Source organism: Triticum aestivum, chromosome 6B (assembly GCF_018294505.1).
Source record: "Triticum aestivum cultivar Chinese Spring chromosome 6B, IWGSC CS RefSeq v2.1, whole genome shotgun sequence".
Lineage (NCBI taxonomy): Eukaryota > Viridiplantae > Streptophyta > Magnoliopsida > Poales > Poaceae > Triticum > Triticum aestivum.
Window position 1 is genome coordinate 495,695,878 of NC_057810.1, and position 24,501 is coordinate 495,720,378.

At 47.2% G+C, this 24,501-nt stretch overlaps 2 protein-coding genes across 2 annotated transcripts; one reads left to right on the top strand and one right to left on the bottom strand.

Annotated features, from left to right (window-relative positions):
- Positions 1–2,739: 2,739 nt before the first annotated feature.
- LOC123137653 (probable N6-adenosine-methyltransferase MT-A70-like) lies at positions 2,740–9,837 on the bottom strand. Its single transcript, XM_044557477.1, has 7 exons — positions 8,698–9,837; positions 7,216–7,314; positions 4,599–4,682; positions 4,166–4,515; positions 3,607–3,823; positions 3,253–3,332; positions 2,740–3,162 (listed from the first exon to the last, which is right to left on the bottom strand). Exons 1-7 carry the CDS (start codon positions 9,763–9,765, stop codon positions 2,970–2,972), a joined length of 2,091 nt encoding a protein of 696 aa, XP_044413412.1. The 5' UTR covers positions 9,766–9,837; the 3' UTR covers positions 2,740–2,969.
- Positions 9,838–13,158: 3,321 nt separating this feature from the next.
- LOC123137654 (uncharacterized) lies at positions 13,159–19,195 on the top strand. The gene is made up of 7 exons (XM_044557478.1): positions 13,159–13,475; positions 14,130–14,176; positions 14,397–14,553; positions 14,682–14,877; positions 15,938–16,064; positions 18,020–18,196; positions 18,665–19,195. Exons 1-7 carry the CDS (start codon positions 13,265–13,267, stop codon positions 18,815–18,817), a joined length of 1,068 nt encoding a protein of 355 aa, XP_044413413.1. The 5' UTR covers positions 13,159–13,264; the 3' UTR covers positions 18,818–19,195.
- Positions 19,196–24,501: the final 5,306 nt, after the last annotated feature.

The following is a 24,501-nucleotide window of genomic DNA, read 5'->3' on the forward strand; positions in this document are numbered from 1 at the left end:
AGAGGCTTCTCTCTTGAAGGAAAATAATACGGTGGGTGAACAAATTATTGTCGAGCAATTGATAGAGAAGCGCAAAGTTATGATGATATCCAAGGCAATGATTATGCATATAGCATCACGTCTGTGTCAAGTAGACCGAAATGATTCTGCATCTACTACTATTACTCCACACATCGGCCGACTCCTGCCTACATCTAGAGTATTAAGTTCATAAGAACAGAGTAACGCATTAAGTAAGATGACATGATGTAGCGGGATAAACTCAAGCAATATGATGAAAACTCCATCTTGTTATCCTTGATGGCAACAATGCAATACGTGTCTCGCTACCCCTACTTTGTCAATGGGTGAAATCACGCAAGATTGAACCCAAAACTGAGCACCTCTCTCATTGCAAGAAAAACCAAACTGATAATTCAAAGAGAAATACAAAGATATCAAATCATGCATATAAGAATTTAAAGAAGATTCAAATAATATTCATAGATAAGCTGATCATAAATCCACAATTCATCGAATCTCGACAAGCACACCGCAAAAGAAGATTACATCGGATGGATCTCGAAGAACATCAATGAGAACATTGTATTGGAGATCAAAGAGAGAGAAGAAACCATCTAGCTACTAGCTATGGGCCCGTAGGTCTGTGGTAAACTACTCACGCTTCATCGGAAGGGCAATAGAGTTGATGTAGATGCCATCCGTGATCGATTCCCCCTTCGGCAGATTGCCGGAAAAGGCCCCTGGATGGGATCTCACGGGAATAGAGGCTTGCAGCGACGGAAATGTATTTTTGTGGATGCTTCTGATGGTTTGGGAATATTTGGGAATATATAGGCCCAAGATTAGGGTTAGGAGACCTCCGAGGGGGCCACAAGCCAGGGACGCCCCCCTAGGGCGCGCCTCTACGGCTTGTCATCGCCTTGTGGGTCTTCTGACTTCATCTCCAAGTCTCGTAGGTGTCTTCTGGTCCAAGAAAAATCATCGTAAAGTTTCATTCTATTTGAACTCCGTTTGATACGAGAACACGATGGTCTCTGACCAGGACCAGGAACCAATTCGAATTTGGATCTTGACATGTCGGTTGTTTTTAACCGTAGGCATCTCGCTAGGAAGTTGGTGGGCTCATCATGAATTAGGTCGGGGTGGCTGGTGGTTTCGGGATCCCGTAGAAAATGCGTCTTTTATGCCTCGGGTATTAGCCACAGCTCGTATTCATTCAGTAATTCTACCCCTTCTTCATTCTTGGACCTCGCTTCTGAATATTTTGACTCTTTCTGTAGATCTCAAAAATAAGGGGAAACAACAGAAACTGGCACTGGGCTCTAGGTTAATAGGTTAGTCCCAAAATAATATAAAATAGTATATTAATGCATATAAAACAACCAAAACAGATAATATAATAGAATGGAACAATCAAAAATTATAGATACGTTGGAAATGTATCAGAGGGCTGCGAGTATACGGTGTCTGCTAAAGTTGCTTTAAGAATACGGAGTAACAGAGAAAACACAAAAAACCACGACCTTTTTTTGAAGGGAAAAAAACATGCACAAGACAACGCAAGGATCAACCAAAAGAGAGGCTGAGGAGGCATAACACAACACGACACATGGATGAACTGGGTGTGTTTGGTAACATGTATGGACCTAGCCTAATTGTTTTCCTCTGATACATGTTGAGTGTAGACATGCTGAGTCCATGCATTTGCTGTTGTTTGGCAGCGGTTTATGCGCTGAGACATGCTGAGCCAGGACTTTATTTGGCAGCTTGCATGTTAGACATGGTGAACAATTTTGAATTTTGAATATTGTTTTTGAATGGTAAACAAAATTGAAAAAATGTGAACAAAAATTTAAACATATTTTGAAATTCTAAAATTTTATTGAATTTTTTAAAAAAAATAAATTATAAATTTTTAAAAGATTTAAATAAAATTTGAAATTCTGATTTTTTTAAATGTAAAGAAAAATTGAAATTCCGAACATTTTTTAAAAATCAAAACAAAATTTGAAATTTTGAACATTTTTTGATTTTTTTTAATTCTATTTTTTTAACTTCAAACAAAATTTGAAATTTTGAACATTTTCTAAAAAATTGAAATTTCTAATTTTTTTGAAAATTTAAACAAAATTGGAAATTCCGAATATTTTTTTTAAAAAAATAAAAAATAAAATTCTGAATATTTTTGAAAAATTATTTTTTTAATTATGATTTTTTTTTGTTAAATATAAAATTTTGATCCTTTTTTGCATGAGATGGGCATGGCTGAGGGCCATTTTTTGCATCAGATGGGCATAGCCCACGTGAACCCATGCACCCTACCAAATAAGCAAAAGTGGGTCGGATTGAGAACTTTTGCCCTCATGCACCCTACCAAACATACTTAGTTTTTATCAATTTTATTTGTGGACAATATAACTATTACCATATATTAAACAACATTCGATTATCGATAATCCAGCAACAATGACCTTTAAAAAAATCCCATATACTCCCTCCGTTCCTAAATATAAGTTCTTCTAGAGATTTCACTATAAAAATTACATTCGGATATATATAAACATTTTTTATAGAGATTCCACTAAAAAGATTAGATTCGGATGTATATAGACGTTTTTAAAGTATAAATTCATTCATTTTGCTTCGCGGCCAACCAAGCTCGCACATCTTTGCACAGGGAACCCCTCAGCCATTACGAGGGAACATAAATTGATCTCCTCAAAGAACAGAAGGACGAAACTGAAAGTCACCACACATTTGGTCATTCTATAATGAACTGACAAATCGAGTGTACTGATGGGCTTAGACGGGCAAAGCATATTGCCGATATATCAGTGAAGGCTTACACTCGCTCCTTCACCATCCAATTTTACAAGTACAACAAGGTAACAGGTGACAAGAACTATGTAGTGAAACAACAGTAGATCCCTGCAAGAGCGGTCTAATGTGCTCAGAGGGTGCCAAAATCAGGTTGGCCGCTCACCATCTGATGCAACAGGCTTCTGTGATGGAGTACTCTGATCAACATCCATAGGCGCGCTTGCTCTGGGAGGCGATGGCGGCTGCACCTCGAAGTCCGGATAAGCAGCTTTGTACGTTGCCCTCAGCCCTTCATCCACAAGCCTTGTTCCGCTTACCTGGTTGCCAAGAGAGAGCCATCTAAACAGAAAAAATAAATAAATACAAAAAGGTAAGTACATGGATAGTATCTGGTATGCAGAAGAAATATAAGACGGGAAAGATGCACACCCAGCTTGCGTGTTATGCATTCTAGCAAACAGTTCGAGCTTCCTTGTCCTTGGGCTTATCCGCTCTAACATGGCGTACATCTGTACAGCAAAACAGATTTGAAGCAGCGTTTTTGAAACAAAAACTATCAGAAGAAATTAAAAGAATGCAGGTTTTCAGCTGTGTGGTTTGTATTAGATGTCAAGTTAGTACATGCATGTTTTAATATATGGGATCCAAATCGGTGTACGGATCTCTAGGTAGAAAGAACAATCTGGCAAAGCTATTGCAAGTCATCTAACTACACAGAAACAAGTAAAGAGGCATCACTTGTTCTGAAGCAGCTAGTATGACCAATTGAAGCCGATATATTACCTCGTCAGGTTTTCTGCTTGTTTCACGCACTTCAGCAACAATAACATCAGTGTCTATATTCCTGTTCACTAGGGGACTCCCTTTAATTCCAACAAGACAATGTTCTTTACTGTGGTTCAACCAATGGCCAGTGCGGCCAGTTCGAATAATGCGTTGAAGTTGATTGGTCTTCACCCAAATAATTTCCTCAACACGCTTGTATCCCCAGAGCTCCAAACTGAAGAATAAAAAGGAGGTACAGTGGATCAATGAAAACAACTATTTTCCAAAACAAATGTTTAACAGGAAATAAATAAATAACATTGCGCCCTTCAAAGTGGACACTAAGAGTAAGGAATGAATGTATATAATGCATAATATCAAATTGGGCAACTATCATCTGTTGAGTTACAGGTAAAGGGCCACAAAAAGCTAACCAATGGAAATAGATTTCATTGGAGTGAAAAACATTGTCAGAGAGATGTTACAAATATGAAGGATGAAGAAAATCTAGCCAAATGGCAATATATTTCACTCCTAGCATTTTTTCTGAAGAAAATTTAAAGGTTTGGAAACATACCACTCCCGGCCAAGTTCCATCGCACGGCCGGTGACCCATAAGAAAATCAAGCCATCCGTTTGTAAAGCAGGCACATTAAGAGTCCTCATTTCATCGTCAGCCATTGTGCCATATGGCAGTTCCATATGAATATCCCACGGGGGATCAGCCATAATTACCCCAAATTGCCCTAAGATGTCCATTCTGAAGTTCCGAATGTCACAGTTTATCCATTGTGACTCTCCAAGCTCTATTTCTGAACAATATTCAGCTCTATGGGGCTTTATTTGCCTAGGGGGAGCAAGGGTGCCAGCCATCATTGGAGCTATATCTGGTGTTTGATCAAGCTCATAGTGGACATACTTGCAAGTCTACAATTGTAGAATGCGTGTAAGATAAAAACAGATGCACAGGAAGAGATTAACATAAAAGGGTTTATGCCTCTATGGCCAACCTTAGTGTGGCGGCAGGTGTCCAGAAAAGAGCAATCTCCTAGATTTGTATCAGTATGTGGAGCAATAATTCGGCGAAAGTGAACCTGCTCCAAATGAAAGAAAATGTTGGACACTAATGATCATTAATAGCTAAAAATGTCTACTGAAACCAGTACAGTTTTCAAGCATAGTATTAAGAAAATTTATATGAAGATCTTAAACTGAAAAAACCATATGGTATTATATTGGCATATCTCAACTGAATAAACATTTAACAACTATATTATTTTCAGTTCAAAGCCATGTGTCAAATAATGACTCTTAGACTCGCTTCATCACATATATTAATTAAAATTGCTTCTATAAATCATTATCCAAAAACTGGAGAAAGAATACCCTTGAGTCCTGACATAGATTTGGAGCAATGAATGGCAACTACGATTATACCCACGCCAGTTCAGTTTCAATTTAGTGCACCAGAGCCTGAATAGGAGTGCAGACAACATAGAGAAGTACAAGATGGCGAAGAAGGCCACAAAGCGAGCTGTCAGTGAAGCAAGGGGTCAGGCGTATGAGGACCTCTACCAACGGTTAAGCACGAAGGAAGGCGAAAGGGACATCTATAAGATGGCCAAGATCCGAGAGAGGAAGACGAGGGATATTGGCCAAGTCAAATGCATCAAGGACGAAGCAGACCAACTCCTGGTGAAGGACGAGGAGATTAAGCATAGATGACGGGAGTACTTCGACAAGCTGTTCAATGGGGAGAATGAGAGTTCTGCCATTGAACAGGACGACTCCTTTGATGAGACCAGCATGCGTTTGGTGCGGCGAATCCAGGGGTCTGAGGTCAAGGAGGCTTTAAAAAGGATGAAAGGAGGCAAGGCGATGGGCCCTGATTGTATCCCCATTGAGGTGTGGAAAGGCCTCGGGGACATAGCAACAGTATGGCTAACCAAGCTTTTCAACCTCATTTTTCGGGCAAACAAGATGCCAGAAGAATGGAAACGGAGTATATTAGTACCAATCTTCAAGAACAAGGGGGGTGTTCATAATTGTACTAATTACCGTGGAATTAAGCTGATGAACCATACATTGAAGCTATGGGAGAGTCATTGAGCACCGCTTAACAAGAATGACAAGCGTGACCAAAAATCAGTTTGGTTTCATGCTTGGGAGGTCGACCATGGAAGCCATTTTCTTGGTATGACAACTTATGGAGAGATACGGGGAGCAAAAGAAGGACTTGCATATGGTGTTCATTGGCCTGGAGAAGGCCTATGATAAGATACTACGGAATGTCATGTGGTGGGCCTTGGAGAAACACAAAGTCCCAGCAAAGTACATTACCCTCATCAAGGACATGTACGATAATGTTGTGACAAGTGTTCGAACAAGTGATGTCGACACTGATGACTTCCCGATTAAGATAGGACTGCATCAAGGGTGAGATTTGAGCCCATATCTTTTTGCCTTGGTGATGGATGAGGTCACAAGGGATATACAAGGAGATATCCCATGGTGTATGCTCTTTGCGGATGATGTTGTGCTAGTTGACGATAGTCGGACGGGGGTAAATAGGAAGTTAGAGTTATGGAGACAAACCTTGGAATCGAAAGGGTTTAGGCTTAGTAGAACTAAAACCGAGTATATGATGTGTGGTTTCAGTACTACTAGGTGTGAGGTGGAGGAGGTTAGCCTTGATGCGCAGGTGGTGCCTCAAGATATTTGGGGTCAATGCTGCAGGAGGATGGGGTGATGAAGATGTGAACCATCGAATCAAAGCCGGATGGATGAAGTGGCGCCAAGCTTCTGGCATTCTCTGTGACAAGAGAGTGCCACAAAGGCTTAAAGGCAAGTTCTACAGGACGGCGGTTCGACCCGCAATGTTGTATTGCACTGAGTGTTGGCCAACTATAAGGCGACATGTTCAACAGTTAGATGTGGCGGAGATGCATATGTTGAGATGGATGTGTGGCCACACGAGGAAGGATCGAGTCCGAAATGATGATATACGAGATAGAGTTGGGGTAGCATCAATTGAAGAGAAGCTTGTCCAACATCGTCTGAGATGGTTTGGGCATATTCAGCGCAGGCCTCCAGGAGCTCCAGTGCATAGCTTACGGCTAAAGCGTGCGGAGAATGTCAAGAGAGGTCGGGGTAGACCGAATTTGACATGGGAGGAGTCCGTTAAGAGAGACCTGAAGGATTGGAGTATCACCAAAGAACTAGCTATGGACAGGGGTGCGTGGAAGCTTGCTATCCATGTGCCAGAGCCATGAGTTGATCACGAGATCTTATGGGTTTCACCTCTAGCCTACCCCAACTTGTTTGGGACTAAAGGCTTTGTTGTTGTTGTAGATGAAAGCTAAAAAGGGTAATTTTCACATAATATGTTTCATATAATTCTATCTTAGAGGAAGAATAATTGTGGCCTAGCACTTTATGTATTATATAGACAAAATGCAACCTGAAAATGTAAAGAAGAGATTACATTAACTATACCAGATAGATATTTGCTAAAAAGAAGCAGTCTGAAGGCCAGTTACCCACTATGTTGGTTCAGACAAATAGACAATAAAAACAAATGCGAGGAAGTATACATTGAGTAGGCAAAATGAGTGTAATAACATTGACCTTAGCACAGGAAACAAAGGAACCAGATTGGCGTCTGCAATCTTCTTTAGTTAAATTGGTGCAATACTCCTTCAGCTGGGAACCACCCTTTGTTTTGAACTGCCAGATACAAAATCAAGGTTAGTAAAAACTAAAAATCGATGATAACCAAACGGCGGAAGATGCCAACCAGACCGAATGATCCATTGTGAATCATAAAACAAATTAACACACATGTAATATGTGAAAATTACTGTTATTGGGTTTGTAAAGTTGACAACAGGAAGATCATGCTGGAAATGTGTAACATAAACACTGTTGCTTATCTTGCACATTTATCCTTAGTGCAGTAGACCATACAGTGGCTAAGCAAACCAGTTCATTTACCATTACAAGACTAACAGCAGTGGTGGAGGGCCTTGGAGCATACTTACTAATTCCATTCCAGTCACCTTTCCAGATGGTGTTTAAAACAGAACGTTTTGGCACCGGGGCACTCCCGTGTACCATTCCGGCTTTCAATAATTAATGTTCAATCGTTTTATATGTGTATACATTCAAAGGCGCATACAGAAAAGCAAAAAAATATAAAATATAAATGGACAAAAGAGGCTAGTTGCGGTCAGGCCTGTATTGCTTCCAGCCAGAGCAAGTCAACCCATACTTGCAAGGATTAGATGTATTATATGTTCAATGTTTGGAAAAGAAAAGCATCTGCCCAACATTATGGACACATCGTGGAGACAGGTAAGAGAACCACGCTGAGCTGATACAGCAGAGCACAAATTGTTGTTTGTCCACCGATACCAGTATGAACTGCATGGTATTTTTTACCGAAATAGTCTGCTTAAGCCGGTACCAGAACAATAGCTTCTGAGACCGTTTTGGTTCAGAGAATGGAATGATCTGTTAATACGAGAACCAGGCTGAGCTGATACAGCAGAGCACAAATTGTTGTTTGTCCACCGATACCAGTATGAACTGCATGGTATTTTTTACCGAAATAGTCTGCTTAAGCCGGTACCAGAACAATAGCTTCTGAGACCGTTTTGGTTCAGAGAATGGAATGATCTGTTAATACGAAATTAACCCCCCCCCCCCCCACACACACACACATGTTTTCCTTGCCAGTGTCTACTTATTACCAAGCCAACATATTTGTGTTGTGCCTATTGTCTTAGCTCACCAAAGTCTCAATTCCTTAATCCCCAACATACATGAGCACCCTTTTTAGGACTTCTTCCTCCTCATCTTTGTAGCACTCCCGTTCTTTTTAATGGCCCATTATAATATTTTGTGAACAGTTTACCTATGTATAGCCATTCTCTTATGATTTTGTGGTCATTCTACAAAGACTTCACCATAGGTGTATTTGCATAGTTTGCTTAGACACTGCCCAACATTCCAACAATATAACAAGGCACTAGTCATCTCAAACTACACAGAACAATGGCACTGCCAACTAACACCTTTTTTGCCGTTGGAGGGTGAATAGGAACAAACCTTTGCTGCAACAGCCGTCTCCTTTGCCGTTGGCCGGTGAATGAGATCCAGCAGCTCCTCCCCGGTTTTTGTGTTCTGCTTCTCCTTGTATGTCTTCTTACTCAGCAGCACCTCAAGGTCCTTCAGGTCCTCCTCCTCGGTCCTCTGGTTCTGCTGGGTAGGACTAGGCCCCGAGCTTGGAGCCATGAACGGGCGCTGAAGCGGCATCAACCCTGGCATCATCCTCTGCATCCCCGGCATTGTCATGCCCCTGGGCCGTGGGAACATCGGTGGCATTGAGTGCGCCCACATATCCGGCTGTTGCTGCTGATGTGGTGGTGGTGGTCTTGGTATGATTGCACTGTTAGTGTCGGTCTCGGTCGCCTGTGGTAAGGGTGGAGGTTGGGGTGACAACAATGTGGCGGATTCTGGTAGCTCTTTGAGGAGCTTGCTACGGTCGATGGCCCAGACCATCATCATCTGCTTGCCTCCAATCATGGCCTCCTCGATCTGCACGCCGCCGCTGTCCTCAGCTATGCGTCGGAGGGCGAGAGCTACAGCGGCGGGAACGGAGCCGCCGAGCTCCGTCGCTAGGTCGGCGAGAGCCGCCCGCTCCGCATCGCTGGCTGAGGAGGATTCAGCCTGCAGGCGGCGCGCGAGTACGGCGGCGTCGATCTCGGCGAAGGGGATAAGCTCAAGGAGGAATACGGCCACCATGGTGCGTACCGCGTCGAGACCGCCGGGGGCAGCGCCTCCCACAGCGGCGGAGGCCGGGGAGGACCCCGGAGAGGTCTTGCGGCGGGTGGAGCGGGCCGGGTCGGGGATGGCGCGGCGGTGGTGGGACTTCAGGCTGGGGTTCTGGGGGTCGCCGGCGTTGGGATTTGGGGTAGGGGTGAAGGGGCGGTCGTTGAAGGCGGCGATGAGGCGGAGGGAACGGTCGAGGGAGGGGACCAGGTCCGGGACGAGGTGCTGGAGGGAGCCGACGAGGCCTAGCTGCGCCTCGCGGCGGAAGGAGATGACCTCCTCCATGCTCCGGCACTGCTCGCGCATGGTCGAGAGGTCGGCGGCGACGTCGGCCTTGGCCTCCATTGTTTTGCTTTTTTGGTCGAGAAAGGGGTTCGAGGTTTTGGATCGAACTCGCTGCGACCTCGTTCTACTTGTGATACTTGTGATTGTGGGCTGGTCACGTCTGACGCGAAGCCCAGTACTGTTGGCGAGTCTCAGAAAACAAAACTTCCGGCGGAAAGGGGAAGTGCTAGGCGCCGGTGGGCCGGCGCCAGCCCCTGACCGGTCACGTCCCGTGCCATTCGACTAGTGGTTTCCTAGCCGTCAGATCAGGCTCGCGCTATCTTCCACTGGCGTCGTTGCTTTTGCCTCCTAAATCAAACCAGCGTGTACATGAGAGAGTCCTTTCAAAAAAAAAAGCGTGTACATGAGAGAGCAGCAGCGAGCCTCGCCGACCCCCGCAATGGACGCGCGAGGCGACCGGCCTTGAAGCCCCAGCGGCTCGCCGTCTCTCACTGCCATCGCTGAACTGCGTCCCGCGCTCGAGAACATCGCTCCTTGGAGCTTGCGGCACCTCCTCCCTTCCCGCGCCCGTTCTAGCATGAGGCCTCACAGTTAACCTTGTAAATGCATCGGCTCATTGTCACCGCCCCTCGCTGCCCCACTGTCGTAGTCTCACGGCAGCATCAACGCAATTTCGTTGTCCTCATTCTCAGGTAGTCGTTTCATCGTCGCAATATCCACCGCTGGAGTCCCGCAACGCCTTCATTGTCGCGCTTGTAGCACCGTGGTAGCTCCGGTTCCAATAAACATCTTGACCAATCAAAATAAGGCCTATGTTCACAAAATTCTTTTGATTTGTTGATAAAGGGAGATGCCAGTGTTCGTACCATCTAAGACCAATGATTTGAGAAACATTTCTACAAAAAATCAATGGGGGCGGTGGATAATTACCTAACCAAGCCGAGGAGGTTGCCAGTGGCGGGGAGCTGTGTCGTCGTCGTCACCATAGGATCCGTCGCGGTTGTCCCCCATATAGACATGTGTCGCTGCCGTTGCGGGATCTAGCTGTTGTCGGCCTCCCTAACGCCTGGTCGGTTTGCAATAGACCCCTTGTTGCAAGCGAAAAGGATTGCAACAATGTTCTAAGTTGCAAGCCTAGGCTATGGGTTAGAGGTTGCTCCCGTGTCGTCCGATCAAAATCGGATCCCACGGGCACAGAGGCGGTCGACGCATATACAATCGGGCGAGTCATATCTTTTTTTTCCTGTATTTTATGTGTTCATAAGAGCATCTCCAACAGCCGCACTATACTAGCGTCGCGCTGCAAATTAGTCGGTTTTAGCGCGCGCGCAACGCGGCGGGTCGCTTCAGCGGGCGCGCAAAAACCGCGCGTGCGCTAAAACGAGTTGGGCGCGCTGTCGGAAACACTGCCCCGCGCGGTGTATTTCGGGCGCCCGCTGCAGCGCGCGGCACACTCGAGCGCTCGCTCTCGCACTTCCTCTCCCGCTTCCACCCCCATCCGGGCGCGCCGCCTCCGCCGCCCGCGCCCCCCCGACGATCGTTCAGGCGCTTCCCCGGCCTATCCCCGTGCCGCCGCGCTTCCGCCCCATCCCCTCCTAGTCCCGCCGGCGCTCGCGCGCCTCCGTCGTCCGAGGAACAGCGCCCGAGCGCTCGCTGCCGCGCCGTGCCCGCAAGGTGTCGACAAAACGCCTACAAGGTATGTATTGCTCAAACTTCATGAATTCGGGGCATGTTTTGAATTGTAGTTTTTATAGTATAGTATTGAACATTGTAGATGAGTTCGTCGTTTGATTCTTCCGAAGAAGAATTTGATATGGAAGAGGAGGAGGATCTTGCAATGATCCTAGCTATGCATATCAATAAAAAACCGAAGCACCGTGGTTCGGTTATGGGTCGAGAGAAAATTTGGAGAGATAGGATTGATGCCCATAACAGATTGATGAAGAACTATTTCATGGAGAATTCCACATACCCGAAGTCGTATTTTCGTCGCCGTTTTAGGATGAACACCGACTTGTTCAAGCGCATTGCAGAGAAACTAGCGAGCCATGACCGGTTTTTCCAGCAAAGGAGGAATGCCGCCGGAGAGCTCGGGCATAGCACCTTTCTGAAGGTGACAGCCGCTTTGCGTATGTTGGCATACGGTATCCCGGCTGATCTAGTTGATGATCACTTAGCTATGGGTGAGAGCCAAGCCATCATATGTGTCAAGCGCTTTGCAGTAGGAATTGTGCAAGTGTTTGGCGAGGAGTATTTGAGATCTCCCACTGCTGAAGACGCCGCAAGGCTATTGGCGATGAACAAAGCGCGCGGCTTTCCTGGCATGCTTGGCTCAATAGATTGTATGCATTGAAGTTGGAAGAATTGTCCAAAGGCATGGCATGGGCAATTCCATGGCTAAAAAAAGGGTTCCACTATAATCCTTGAAGCGGTGGCCGATCAGGAGACTTGGATTTGGCATGCATTCTTTGGAATGCCTGGATCTTTGAATGACATAAATGTTGTCAACCGGTCACCACTGACGAATAAGATTGCAAACGGTGAGTTGCCACCTGTGCAGTTTGTAGCAAATGGCCGTACGTACAATTATGGCTATTATCTAGCAGATGGCATCTATCCAAAGTGGCAAACCTTCGTGAAGCCGTTGAAAAAGCAGGAAGGTAAGAAATATCTTGATTTCCACAATGCTCAGACGGCGGCTAGAAAAGATGTGGAGAGAGCATTTGGGATTTTGCAAGCACAATTTGCTATTGTGAGAGGACCGGCTAAATTTTGGGATCAACAAATGCTTTGGTACATCATGCACGCTTGTGTGATCATGCACAACATGATCATCGAGGATGAGCGTGGTCAAAATTTAGACTACTCACAGTATGAACTCTTGGGACATCCCGTGCGAGTGCGATGGAGGGCTGAAAGGGTAGCCCGTTTTATTGCCTCCTATCATGCCATTCGGCGTCCCGCAACGCACAATGAACTTCAGAATGATCTGATTGAAGAGTGGTGGACATGGTATGGACGACAAAGAGCATCATGATTTCTGCATTATTTGTTGTGTTTATTGCATTATTTGTTGTACTGAACGATAAACTATTTGTTTGAGTTGTAATGATAACAAAATTGAGCTATTTATTGTTGATTTATTTTGTTTGTTTGATCATTTTTGCTCTTCTTCTTTGAAATGCATATGTGGTTTGTGCGGCGCGCGCGCGCTGTATTTTTGCGTTCTGCTGGAGCGGCGTGCGCGTGCTGCATTATAACGCGGTTGCTGGAGCCAGCGCTGACGGCCGCGCTAAACCAGCCGAAGCGCGCGCGGCAAACAGGATTTTTGCCCGCGGCGCTTACCGCGGCTGTTGGAGATGCTCTAAGCGCCTTACTTAAGCATCCAACAATGGGGCGCCTCTACACTTTGTTTACGGAAAAAGTGGTGATACGCCTTCGAAGTCGGTTTACGTGCATTCGTTGGTAGGGCATCCAAAACGCGACCAGTCGACCGGGAGCTCCGGCGCCCCCAAATTCCCACTGCCCTTCGAGGCTTGGACTCAACAGATCAACCCCCATGGCGGCGCCAGAGCCCAAGCACGAGACAGAAACCCCAGCACCCTCCGGCGAGCAGCCGCCGGAGCCAGTAGCCGAAGCCGCCGCCGGCCGGGAGCTGCAGCCATGGGAGCAGCACGCTGCGGTGATCAATCTCCCGCGCTACGACTACCGCGCTTCGGGTTCCCTCCTCCTCCGCTCGCACTCCGGCTTCCTCATCACCTGCCCCATCAGTGCGTGCCCTCCTTCATGATATATTCTCTTGCGTTATTCCCCCGCGCCTGGTCAATTTGAAAGATACCTAGGGCAGGGGGACTAGAAACTTCATCAGTGCGATATATCTGACTATCTGTTCCTAGATTTATACGAGTTCTTTTATCACGACACACTAAGTACCAGTACCGTTTAGTTGTGGTTCCATTTTCTAGCTAGTGTTATGAGTGTTATGTCGTGGAACTAAATGGAAAATTATATATTTTGCACTGCCATCTTCTACCCAAATCGCGAAGTACACAAAGCGTGACACTACTGGACATACATTGAACAATTAGTATTTTCCATGATTTCAGCAATGGGTATACTATTACATAAGCTACTGTCAAATGAATCAGGATTTCAAATGTTAGCAAAGTAATATTTAGTAGGTGGATGAGCTGCAGCTGTTGTATGATAAGAGGACTTAATATAGTTCAAGGTAGATTAGAAGACAAAAAATAAAAGACAAGGATGTATGATATGATTCACTGTATGTGACTTGCAGTACCATTTAGAAACTTATTATTACCAAGAACATATTTTAAATGCATCTTAGTTGTGGCAAAGTTTTACTTGTACACTTAGTTTCTATCCACTGTTGCAATTCTTTTGATGCGATTGTCATTTTACAGAACGAGAGAAAAGTGCAACCAAGGAAGCCATTTCAATTCTTGGAGAGGTTAATCTTGCTACTTATACAGTTTTCTTCTGCAGTTGATAATTCTAGGCCTGCAATGTACGGCTACTTTGAATTTGGTTATCTTCATGATGCTGCACTTGGATTTGTATTCACCATGTGGTGCACCTCTCTCATGCTGTGAACTTACAGTGTACTAGGACATACTCTACATTTCTGCAACTTATATGGAAATATGTTGACATAAAAGCATTTTTTACAGTATATTAGCGATGCAAGCAGCCATAGTTCTGAAAACTTGGAATCATGTGTTATGGAAGTGGCATCAAAGAAAAGAAAAATATTCTCCGAGGCATCCAAAATTGAACATTCAGAAGATGCAGTAACAAATGGGAAGGGTGATGCGCCAGAACCCACTGGTTAGTATAAATTCTGCTTGATAACTTTTTGGCCATGCTAGATCTAGAGGTGTCAATGTCAATTATCATTGTGGGTGGTTCACTTAACTGTATTTTTCTGATTTTGTGCATTTCTTGCATCATAATAGGCAGCATTGAGGTAGAAACAAATTCACTTCACTCCGATACAAGTGGAAATCCTGACAGGACTTCAAATCTCTCATTGATTAAGCTATCAATGAGTGGTTTGCTTTTCTTCTCTTTCCCTACTGGAGGCGTTCATGTTGTTCAGATGCTTACCGAAGTTTTTCGTTCACTGAAATCTGGGAAGCTTAAATCTCCACAGTAAGTTTTCAACTTCATTGAATGAACTCATCTATTTAGTCATACTGCTAGAACGAAGACGTCATTTTAGCTAGTGGATCAATGATTCCACCTACTCATCTTTTTTTAGATTCCCTTGAACCAAAGAAATGTTTTTTCTTGGCAAATGTGAAAGCTTTGCATTTTGTTCACTGATGAACTGAAGAAATGCTAGCTTATGATACTTCTTCTACAGTATTGACAGCCTTATTCAGTTTTATACTGAAATATTATTGATTTCATTCCTATTTTGTTATTATGAGTACTATACCCTCATCCCCTGCCTCTTCCGGCTATATGCTGAATGATATGCACTGTGGACCAGAGTATGATGGAAAAATGCTTATGACAATTCTTCTATACTATTTTCTTGACAGTATTGACAACCTTGATTCAGTCTTATACCTCATCATTTTTTTAATCTCAATCCTGTGTAGTGGCTGTGTATCATATCCCTGTTTGCTTGCCTCTTCTGTATATATGCTGTATAATACATTGCGTACTAGGGTCAGGGAGAGGCTCTTGCCCCTGAAGGCAAGTAATTCTTGCTTGATTCCTCAAAAGGGGCCCTCTTTATATAGAGGCCTACCTATCCAATCCTGGTAACAATCACAGATCTTATTTCTAATTGTCTTAAAGCCGAAGCTGAAAGATACCTTCCTAATTTGAAAGATAAACTAGTGAGAGAGTTGGGATGTTATTCTATAACTGGGAGCTGGCTTGTACTTTCATACATAAACATATCTGTAGTGTGGGCCAGAGCATTAGAAAGGCATAATGCACCATCTCCTCTTTGCTAGATGTAATCGTAGATTATATTTTATATAAATACAACCTTTCTGCCACTATTTTATTCAAGAAATGGAGGTAGTAGTGAGTATGTCATACAGTGAAGCTAATGTTCCTAGGTCGTTTCATATAGTTAAGCTCTAGTTGCAGACTTGCAGTACTATTTTCTTTAACTGATGTAATATCTCCCAGTAATCTTGTCCTGAAAATCTAAGGTTGCACCTTTTTCTAAATCATTACTCTGAATGGACAGGTGGTGTCATCGCATATTCCCTATTCAGGAAACTTGTGTTCTGTCAGAAACCGAACTACATGCCACTGTGTCAAAGTTGTTCCTGGACTTCTTCAGCAATAAGAAAGATCAAGATGAGCCTATCAAGGTGGATAAAATTGCACTACTTATACTGTTGTTGTTGGAGTACGTAATGGCCTAATGGGCCTGGGCTGGCGGTATAGCCCGTTAGTCTTAGGGCTCTCTCTCTCTCTCTCTCTCTCTCTCCCTCCCTCCCTCCCTCCCTCCCTCCCTCCCTCCCTCCCTCCCTCTCTCTCTCTCTCTCTCTCTCTCTCTCTCTCTCTCTCTCTCTCTCTCCGATGGCGCCGCCGACCACACCTTCCTCCACGTCACCTCTACAGCCTGAGACAACGCCCTGGTAGGGATCCGGTTCATAACAATTTGGTATCAGCTTTCCCGGGTTCGATCATGTCCAGCCCTCCATCGAGTTCTTCCCACCCGCCGCTGCCGCACACCTACCCGCCGCCACCAGCGTCTTTGTCAGCGCTGCTGCCCCACACAGCAGGCGCGCCGGCAGTGGGTGTGCTGGCGTCCTCAAGGGCGATTGCACCCTCTGCCCCGGCGCCGTCCGCCCTCGTCCTCACCCTGGAGCAGATGACAGCCGCAATCTTGGAATTACGACAGGCGGTGGCGGGCATCAGGGCCTTCCTCGTCGGGCCCTATGCGCCCCAGCCGCATCCCCAGCAGCCACCTCCTCCACCGCCACACCAACAACGGCTACCCCCTGCCGCCGCCGCCCTCGGCGGCGACCACGGTGCCGGTCATCTCGTACCAGTATGGGATGCCCTACGACGGGACTGCGACGACCTCGTTCCCATCAGCGCCGCCGCCGTCCTAGGGCGTCCCCATCCAGCAGATCAAGTTCCCGCCGTCGCCGTCACCGCTTCCGACTTGGGGACAAGCTGCATGTCCAGGTGGGGTGTAGTGTTAGAGTACGTAATGGCCTAATGGGCCTGGGCTGGCGGTATAGCCCGTTAGTCTTAGGGTTAATTAGAGATAAGGGTCGCTTGCTTGGGAGTCAAGTAAACCTCTCTATATAAGGAGAAGGAGGGATGGCGTGGAGGAAGGCATGGTCGCCGGCGCTGTGGCGCCGTCGTTGCTTGCGCGCGCGAGAGAGAGAGAGAGCAGGGCGGCGTCTAGGGTTAGGTCTCCCGGCTCCCTAAGGAAGCCGAGCAAATATTATTGCTTCTTGCTTGATTAGATTGATACATCTCCTCTCCTTATATAGAGAGGTTCATACCAGTTGTACTGTGAGATTAAATTGCAACTTCAGTTAAATTCATCGAATAGTTTGTTCCAGTATTTTATCTAGCCCTTTTTAAAATATATTTAGTATTGCTGGTCTTGTATACTGATTGGATATGCTGATTAAAATTGATCCCTGCATTTTATTTAGTTTTATGGTATGATGGTGTGTGCAATTTACAATTGTTCTGTTCCCCATGCCCGTCATCCTTAGTTATTAGCCATAAAAAATAATTACATCCTTGGGTGGTACCATGGTAGAGCTCTGTGATCTTAGGGCTAAGCCGTGGCGTGGGAGCTCTCAGCCTCATAAGCGGTTATCGGCGGCGAAGAGAGGATGTTAGGGAAGACTATCTTCTGGGTTGATAGGTTACTCAGTAACTTGCCATTCCTGTTGTATATAGGAGTCATCATCAACCAGTCCAAACATGCCGGACTTCTATTGACCTCTTGGAACTAGGACATGTATTAGATTAGATGGAAATCTTCTGCTAACTAGGGTATGTACTGGATTAGATACCAATCTGCTGCTAACTAAGATACGTAGTGAGCTAAGGCATTGCTAGACTTCTTCTGCTACTTCTTGAGGACTTCGCCATCTGGCATCTGGCCATGTTGTGGATGGCGCTGTTACAAGTAACCCACATAACATAGGGGCTGACTAAATCTTGCATTTATTTTGAAGAATGAAGTTACTTCATTACCAGCAATAATATCTCATGGAAATATATTGACCACAAGATTATCCGTATTTCATTGTTCTTATTGAGTTGAGTATACATTTAACCTATGATAAAGTTCGCAGTTGGGTACAGTAGGAGAGGCATTGATGAAACGGTGAATAAGACGCAGAAGAATGACAATAACAGCTCAATTCAACAAGGTTTAATGGATAGGCAACAATGTTTCAAGGTTGTTGCTGCTGCTGTCAAGTCAGTTGCTAAGGACGCAATTGTGGATCTCAAGTCTCCTGAGGTATCTTTGAACAAATCCTTCAGTAATTTGTTATAGTTTAGCGAATTTACTGGTCAGCTATCTAAAGTAGAAACTCAAAGCAGCATAATCCAAGGACTGAAAATTTTAGAACAGCTGCGTTGAATGTTGACTAGTGGAAGTAAGGCCTTGTCTTCCATTCCATCATGATGACAATTGATATAGGTCTGGTCAGGTATTGGTACCTTACCTGACACAGTAGTTTGAGCACGTTTAATTTCACCATGTTTCACTTCCTTTTGACTATAGCGAACTAATATTGTTATCAAACATCTTACATATATGGAGGACAATTAGACTTTACGATAATTTATCGCGATATGTCAAGTAGAACACTATATTATATTTAAGGTAATCTGCAGAGTATGCCAAGTTGAAAGTTTGTTTGTAACGACGTCCTTCATTAATCTTGCTCACTGCTTACAGTAGGACTGTATTTCTAATGTCCAGGTGGCAGTACTAGTGGAGGTGCTCCCCATTTCTGGGGTGCCTGTTGGATCTTCAGTCGCCGGGGTGTCTGTTCTCCCAGCTGAACTCGTCTCGGCTAAACCCCGTCTTTGTGTCAAGGCTTTGGTGTCTGATACAAAAACAAAGAACAAGTGATGCGCCAATTCGGCTGCAACCAGTCAGAGCACCTGTAACGGCAATATATGGAGGAAACGATCTTGTTGGGCATGCTCATGTCAGCCATGCCGCAGCTTGAGCATTCCACAAACAAAGAAACGGCATCGCAGCTGTCTTGCCTGGCTCTGAGTATGTCAATTTGTAAGCTGCAGTGCTCGTCCCGTTCTTTGAGGTTAGCATCTTATCGTTTTTCTAGCGTGCTACAGCGTCAAAGCTTAACCAACTTGCTGGATATGATTGTATTGTACTGTTTCTCTAGACTTTATGTAGTATTATTATTATGGGCAATTCAGTAAACTAACAATGTATACTTGCCTATTGGGGAGAAGTGATGACAATAATGCCGGTGTATCTTGACGAGGCCCTCTTGGATGAGATGTGTGATGTGTGTGGGGTATCATACGCTCTGATTTTGACAAAAGATGATGCCATCGGCAGCGTCAAAGGCAAACACAGAAACTGACGACTAGGAGTATATTCTAACCAGCTTTTTAGACCGTTTTTCTTCGGGCCTCTGGCTCTGGGGAAGCGAGGGATTTGATCTGTCAATCTTTTAGCCAGCAAAAATCAGCGTGACAGGTGTGAAGTGAAGGCTCTCGTGCGTTTTTTGTGTGACCAACCGCTAGCTCGAAACAGACAACACGCGCACGCACACGAACACGAGGTGACTGATGTTTTCATCATTCTGTTTCTGTTCTTGGAGAGAGAGGGAGGGAGAGAGAGTAACACCATGGCTTGGTGAATACCGACCTGAATTTAAGCAGCATCTCTACTGTTTGACCTGCTGCATGCTGAGGCCGACGCCTGCACATGTACTGTGCACCATGTGAGTTAACATGATGGGATCAGATACCTCTTTTTCTTTGGTGTTAGGCCAACTCCACCGCGCGTACCGTTTGGGGTAAAACATGACCCAGCGGTAATACCCAAACGGACAGAGTTGTTCTATGGACGCCTTTTTTGTCCGGCCCAACCCCAAACCTGGAGCAAACTTGGTCCAAGAATGCCCCCGAACGGACAGAAAATGGACACTCTTCTCGTCCCTCTCGTCCGCTCCTGTCCGCCTGTGTCTTACCTCTAGCCCACAAATCAGTGAGACCGAGAAGCTGGACGGGCCCCGCCGCCGCCCCGCTGCTCGCCAGCCCCGCCGCTGCTCCGCGCGCACGCTCCGCCGTCCGCCGCCTGTCGCGCCCCCGCCCGTCGCCCGCCCGCCCGCCGCCTGCCCCCCCTCCCCGTCCGCGCCCCTGCCGCTGCTCAGCACGCGCGCTCCGCCGCCCGCCACGTGCCGGCCGCCTGCCCGCCACGCGAGCCCGCCCGCGCGCGCACTGCGCCGACGCGCCCCCGCCGCACAGGGCGGCGCGTGCTCCCTGGGCCGCGGCGGCGACGGCAGAGGAAAGGGCAGGCGCACGTGCTGGGGAGCTCGGGGCGGCGCGCTCTGGCGGCGTTGCGGCGGGTGGGGAGCTCGGGGCGGGGCTGGCGCGCTTCGGCGAGCACGGGGCGGCCCGGGAGCTCGGGGTGGGGCTGCACGGCGGGCGCGCTCCGCCAAGCGTGGGGTAGCCCAGGAGCTCGGGGCGGGCGTGCTCCGGCGAGGCAGGGCGCGACGGCAAGGTGGAGGAGCTCGGCGCGGGCGGGGCATGCCCGTTTGGGGTCAGGATGCATCCTGCGCGTTGGGCACAGAGACTTTCGTCCGTCTGTCCGCCCTCGGACGTCCGCCAAATCACACCCAAAACGGACAGAAGAGGACGTCCGTTTGGGGTCGAAATGGGTCATGCGGTGGAGTTGGCCTTAGAGCATGTCCAACAAACGGTGTAAGAAGTTGATGCCCTAAAATAGGAGGGAGGGAGGGAGGGAGGGAGAGAGGGAGAGAGAGAGGGGGAGGGAGGGAGAGGGAGAGAGAGAGAGAGATAATATCAAAACAAATGGAACGGAAATACTCCCTCTATTCACTTTTATAAGACCTCGAAGACATTTCAGATGATGTGCAAAACAACCTATATTAAGTTGTCTGAAATGACTTACAAAAGCGAATGGAGGGAGTAGTACTTATTACATAGTTCATCAATTGACAACATCAAATTCAAGACAATTTGTTCATCAGACATAACACATGGTGCATCACACATGAAATGAAACATAGAGATAAAACTAGCGGTCTTCACCCATTCCATGTCCACCACTCCTCGATGAGGTCTCTTTGAAGATCTTCGTGAGTATCTGAATATCAGAAGTCATGGTAAAGCTCAAGAAAGTTTCGGATGCGGCCTTCTCTTCTACGCGACTCCACCGGCTTTCTCATCAATTCATAGGAGTAACCCAAATCTTGCCCACGTTCATACTCCATGATCATGTTGTGCATGGTCACGGCGGTTGTCATGATCCTAAAACCTAGCTGATCCTGCACAGTAGCAAAACGGCCTTATATAAAATCTCAAATGCCCTCATCACATCTTTCCTAGCAGTTGCTTGAGCATTATGGAATTAAAGTTCTTTCTTACTTTGGGGGCTTTAAATTGGTTTCACAAAAGTAGTCCACTTCAGATATATCCCATCTGCCAGGTAGTAGCCCATTTTGCTTTTAGGGTAAAATGCAGGTGCTCTGACTTTGCATTATAGATTAGGGTTGTACAAGGAGAAACAAGTTGGAGAGAGAACATGAGGAAGGGTCAAACGAAAAACAAGGTGCAGTCACCCTAGGCGCTGCATATACATGCTTGATCAACTAAGGTTCTCCTGCATTCAGTCTAATCAGCTGCAGGTCATTGATCAAGCCACCTACAACAGAGGCTGGGCAAGATGCCGTATTAGTGATTCGCCTGTTCCTCTCATTCAAAATGTGCCACGCGAAGTATGCTCCCATAACAGCCGTCTGCTTTGGCCCGTCGGCGAGGTGTTGCCACCATTTGTCAATGGAGTGGAAGGAGTTGATGGTTACATGGCGGGTAGCAGGAATCGAAGTACCAAGGTTGTACCACACTTCAGCAGCGAAACGGCATTGACAGAAGAGGTGAGCCGCGGATTCTATAATCTGATCACGGAGGGAGCATTTGTCATCATGCTGGCTGCCCCAGTCGCGGAGTCTATCGGCAGTTGGCAGTCTGTTTTGAATTTGCTTGAAACTGCACCGATGGTGATTCCTCATTGGCTAACCGTGAAAAGGGTGGTGTTCGCTGGAGCACATTGATATCATTGCAAGATCTAGGCATGCCAAATTTATGTCTCCTAATCGGTCACAACTTCAAAAATGATGGTGGCCTTCTTACGTCCTTCGTACTGTCTATGCCATGTTGTAGGACAGTTCTTGCATCTCTAGTGCATGCAATCAGTTGAGCCGAGCATACTTGAAAACACGTGCTTTGTTCATCTTCAAAAGTCTCTGAGTGTCCCGAGGCTTTCTTTAGAAAAGAGGCCTAGGCTAGCAAGAGATCCAGATTTATCCACCTCCCGGCGCCACATAGGCCACCAGAGCGGAGGTGAGGGAATCCGATCGTAAAAGAAGGAGGAGAGCAACCTTTTCTTCTAGCGACTGGGGTATCAAAGCTGCTATTGATGAAATACATCTCTAGCGGATAGTACATTTCCTTTGACGCTAACACAATGAAACCAGAGCAAAATGAATTAAATGCAAAGGGCACTTGTGAAAAATATGCTACTTTTCTTTGTAAGTACTTCACCGTTCTGATATGTAAGATGGATTTTGATTGTCCAAGTTTATCTATGACCATATATTTAGTTTACCTTTAGTCATATCTCGATTCCACCCAGGTGAATGGCGGGCGACCTCGCGGAAGACGGGCGAGCGCGCGGCGGCGCTGCCCCGATCTCCCTTCTCCGACCTCCCCTTCAGCAGCTGCGACCAGATCCGGGATCCCCTCTACGTCCTCTCTTGGCGGCTGCTCTTCTCCCGCGGTGGCTCCCTCCGCTATGGCTCCTCCTCCACGCCCGAAGCCGGCTTCTGCGCCACCGTCGGCGGCGGCAGCCGCGGCCTCCCCAGCCCCATCCGCCTCCCTCCCGGCCTCCTGCGCTCCACCATGCTCGGCACCCCCGTCGTCACCGGCACCGGCTGCTGCTCCGGCCGCGCTGGGCGCGGATACCAATGGGCAGAGGATGCTTCCTTGGCCAAGCCGATGCCCGCGACCAGGCGGTCCCCCGCGCCGGCAACAGCCCCTGCGGCCCCGTCGGACACCGCCCCTCCAGCCACCTCCAAGCTCATGGTGAAGCTGCGGCCGCCGCCCGCCGTCGTCCCCCGAGGTTCGACCCCGTTCGGCTTCTCCAGCAGCATTCCATCAAGTGAAGCATCCATTCTGGAACTGGAGTCCACGTCAGAGTCTCTTCCGTGTGTCCACGCGACTGCCGTTGGCAACGTCGTCCCGGCGATGGCACCGGCCCTTCTCCAACAATCTGCGCCACAAATCCCGCGTCCGTCGCCGCCACACTCGCTCTCCCCCGAGCTTGCGACTGCGGATTCTTCGGCACTGCCACCCATCGCTGCTGTGCTGGCTGCGACTGCCCTTGCTTCCCGCAGGTCAGACCCGACCATTGGGGGGCGGAAGGCAACGACATCCTCGGACGCTGCGCCCACTGCTCCTGCGTCGCAGATCATTGCTGGAGGCGACCGATTCATCCCGCCTGTGCGCCCTGGTTGGGGGGATTGGCGTGGATGCTTTCGTCGGGATGACGCACCTACCGTTGGGTGTTGTGCGGCCGCTCCGCGCGGGGATGAGCTGGGGGGCTGGCAGCTCGTCTCGAAGGGGCGTCGTTCGGCGCCTCCTCCGGCTTTTCATCGCCCTACCTTCAATGCACGGCTGTCTCCTCCGACATGGCTGAGAGATAGATGTTTCCAGTGTTTGTGTCGGGGTCATCGAGCACACTCTTGCAGGGATCCAATCCGTTGCAGGAATTGCCTCCGTTTCGGCCACATTGCTCGCTTTTGTCGTGCGAAGCAACCCGTCGACGAGGCTATGCCGCAACCATGTGTTGCTCCACCGCCTGCATCCGTCATTCAAGCTGATGTGCCATTACAACCAGTCCTTGAGCAGCAGGCTGAGCTACTTTGCGTTGAGCTTCGCGAATGTCTTGTGCGTGATGAGAGTGTCTTGGCAAGGGCGGAGGTTGCTCTTGGTAAACTTCAGGTTGTGCCGATTGGGTCTCTACTTCCCGAGCTTCAGGTTGGTTCTGCAGATGGAGAGGAAGTCGACCTCTATGGAGGGTTCTCTCCTCGTGCTAGGCCCTGCTCTATGGTGTCGACTGACGTTGGGGGTGAAGTGATTGTTGAGGTTGTGGCTCCAATTCTACAGATTATGCCTGAGTTGACAGTGCTATGTGAGGAGTCCACTCCACCTCTTTCGGTGGCGATTCCGAAGGAGATGGGCTTGCTAGGGGTCTAGCCAGACTGACTTTTTGGGGGGTCATTTGTCTACATCCGATGTGTTCTTTTTGGGGATTCCTTTGCGATGTAGATGCGTGTGGGCTTGGGTCTGTTGCTTGCTGGAAATGTCTGTAGGGTCGACAGTGCGATCTTGGGGTTTTAGACTTTGGGAGTAGTCCGCATGTGATTTGTTTGTATTGGTTTTTGCCGGTTTTCCATTAATTAACTGGGCAACTCTCTTCTTCTTAATTAATTGATGAGGCAAATCTTTTGCCTCCGTTTCGGAAAAAATATATAG

Bases quoted from the DNA above. Each gene is read 5' to 3' on its own strand.
- LOC123137653 (XM_044557477.1), bottom strand. From the start codon at position 9,765: ATGGAGGCCAAGGCCGACGTCGCCGCCGACCTCTCGACCATGCGCGAG. The intron at 7,315-8,697 runs GTTTGTTCCTAT...TGTATCTGGCAG, and splicing joins AGACGGCTGTTGCAGCAAAG to TTCAAAACAAAGGGTGGTTC. The intron at 3,824-4,165 runs GTATGTTTCCAA...TTTATTCTTCAG, and splicing joins ATGGAACTTGGCCGGGAGTG to TTTGGAGCTCTGGGGATACA.
- LOC123137654 (XM_044557478.1), top strand. From the start codon at position 13,265: ATGGCGGCGCCAGAGCCCAAGCACGAGACAGAAACCCCAGCACCCTCC. The intron at 14,878-15,937 runs GTAAGTTTTCAA...CTGAATGGACAG, and splicing joins GGGAAGCTTAAATCTCCACA to GTGGTGTCATCGCATATTCC. The intron at 18,197-18,664 runs GTATCTTTGAAC...TCTAATGTCCAG, and splicing joins TGGATCTCAAGTCTCCTGAG to GTGGCAGTACTAGTGGAGGT.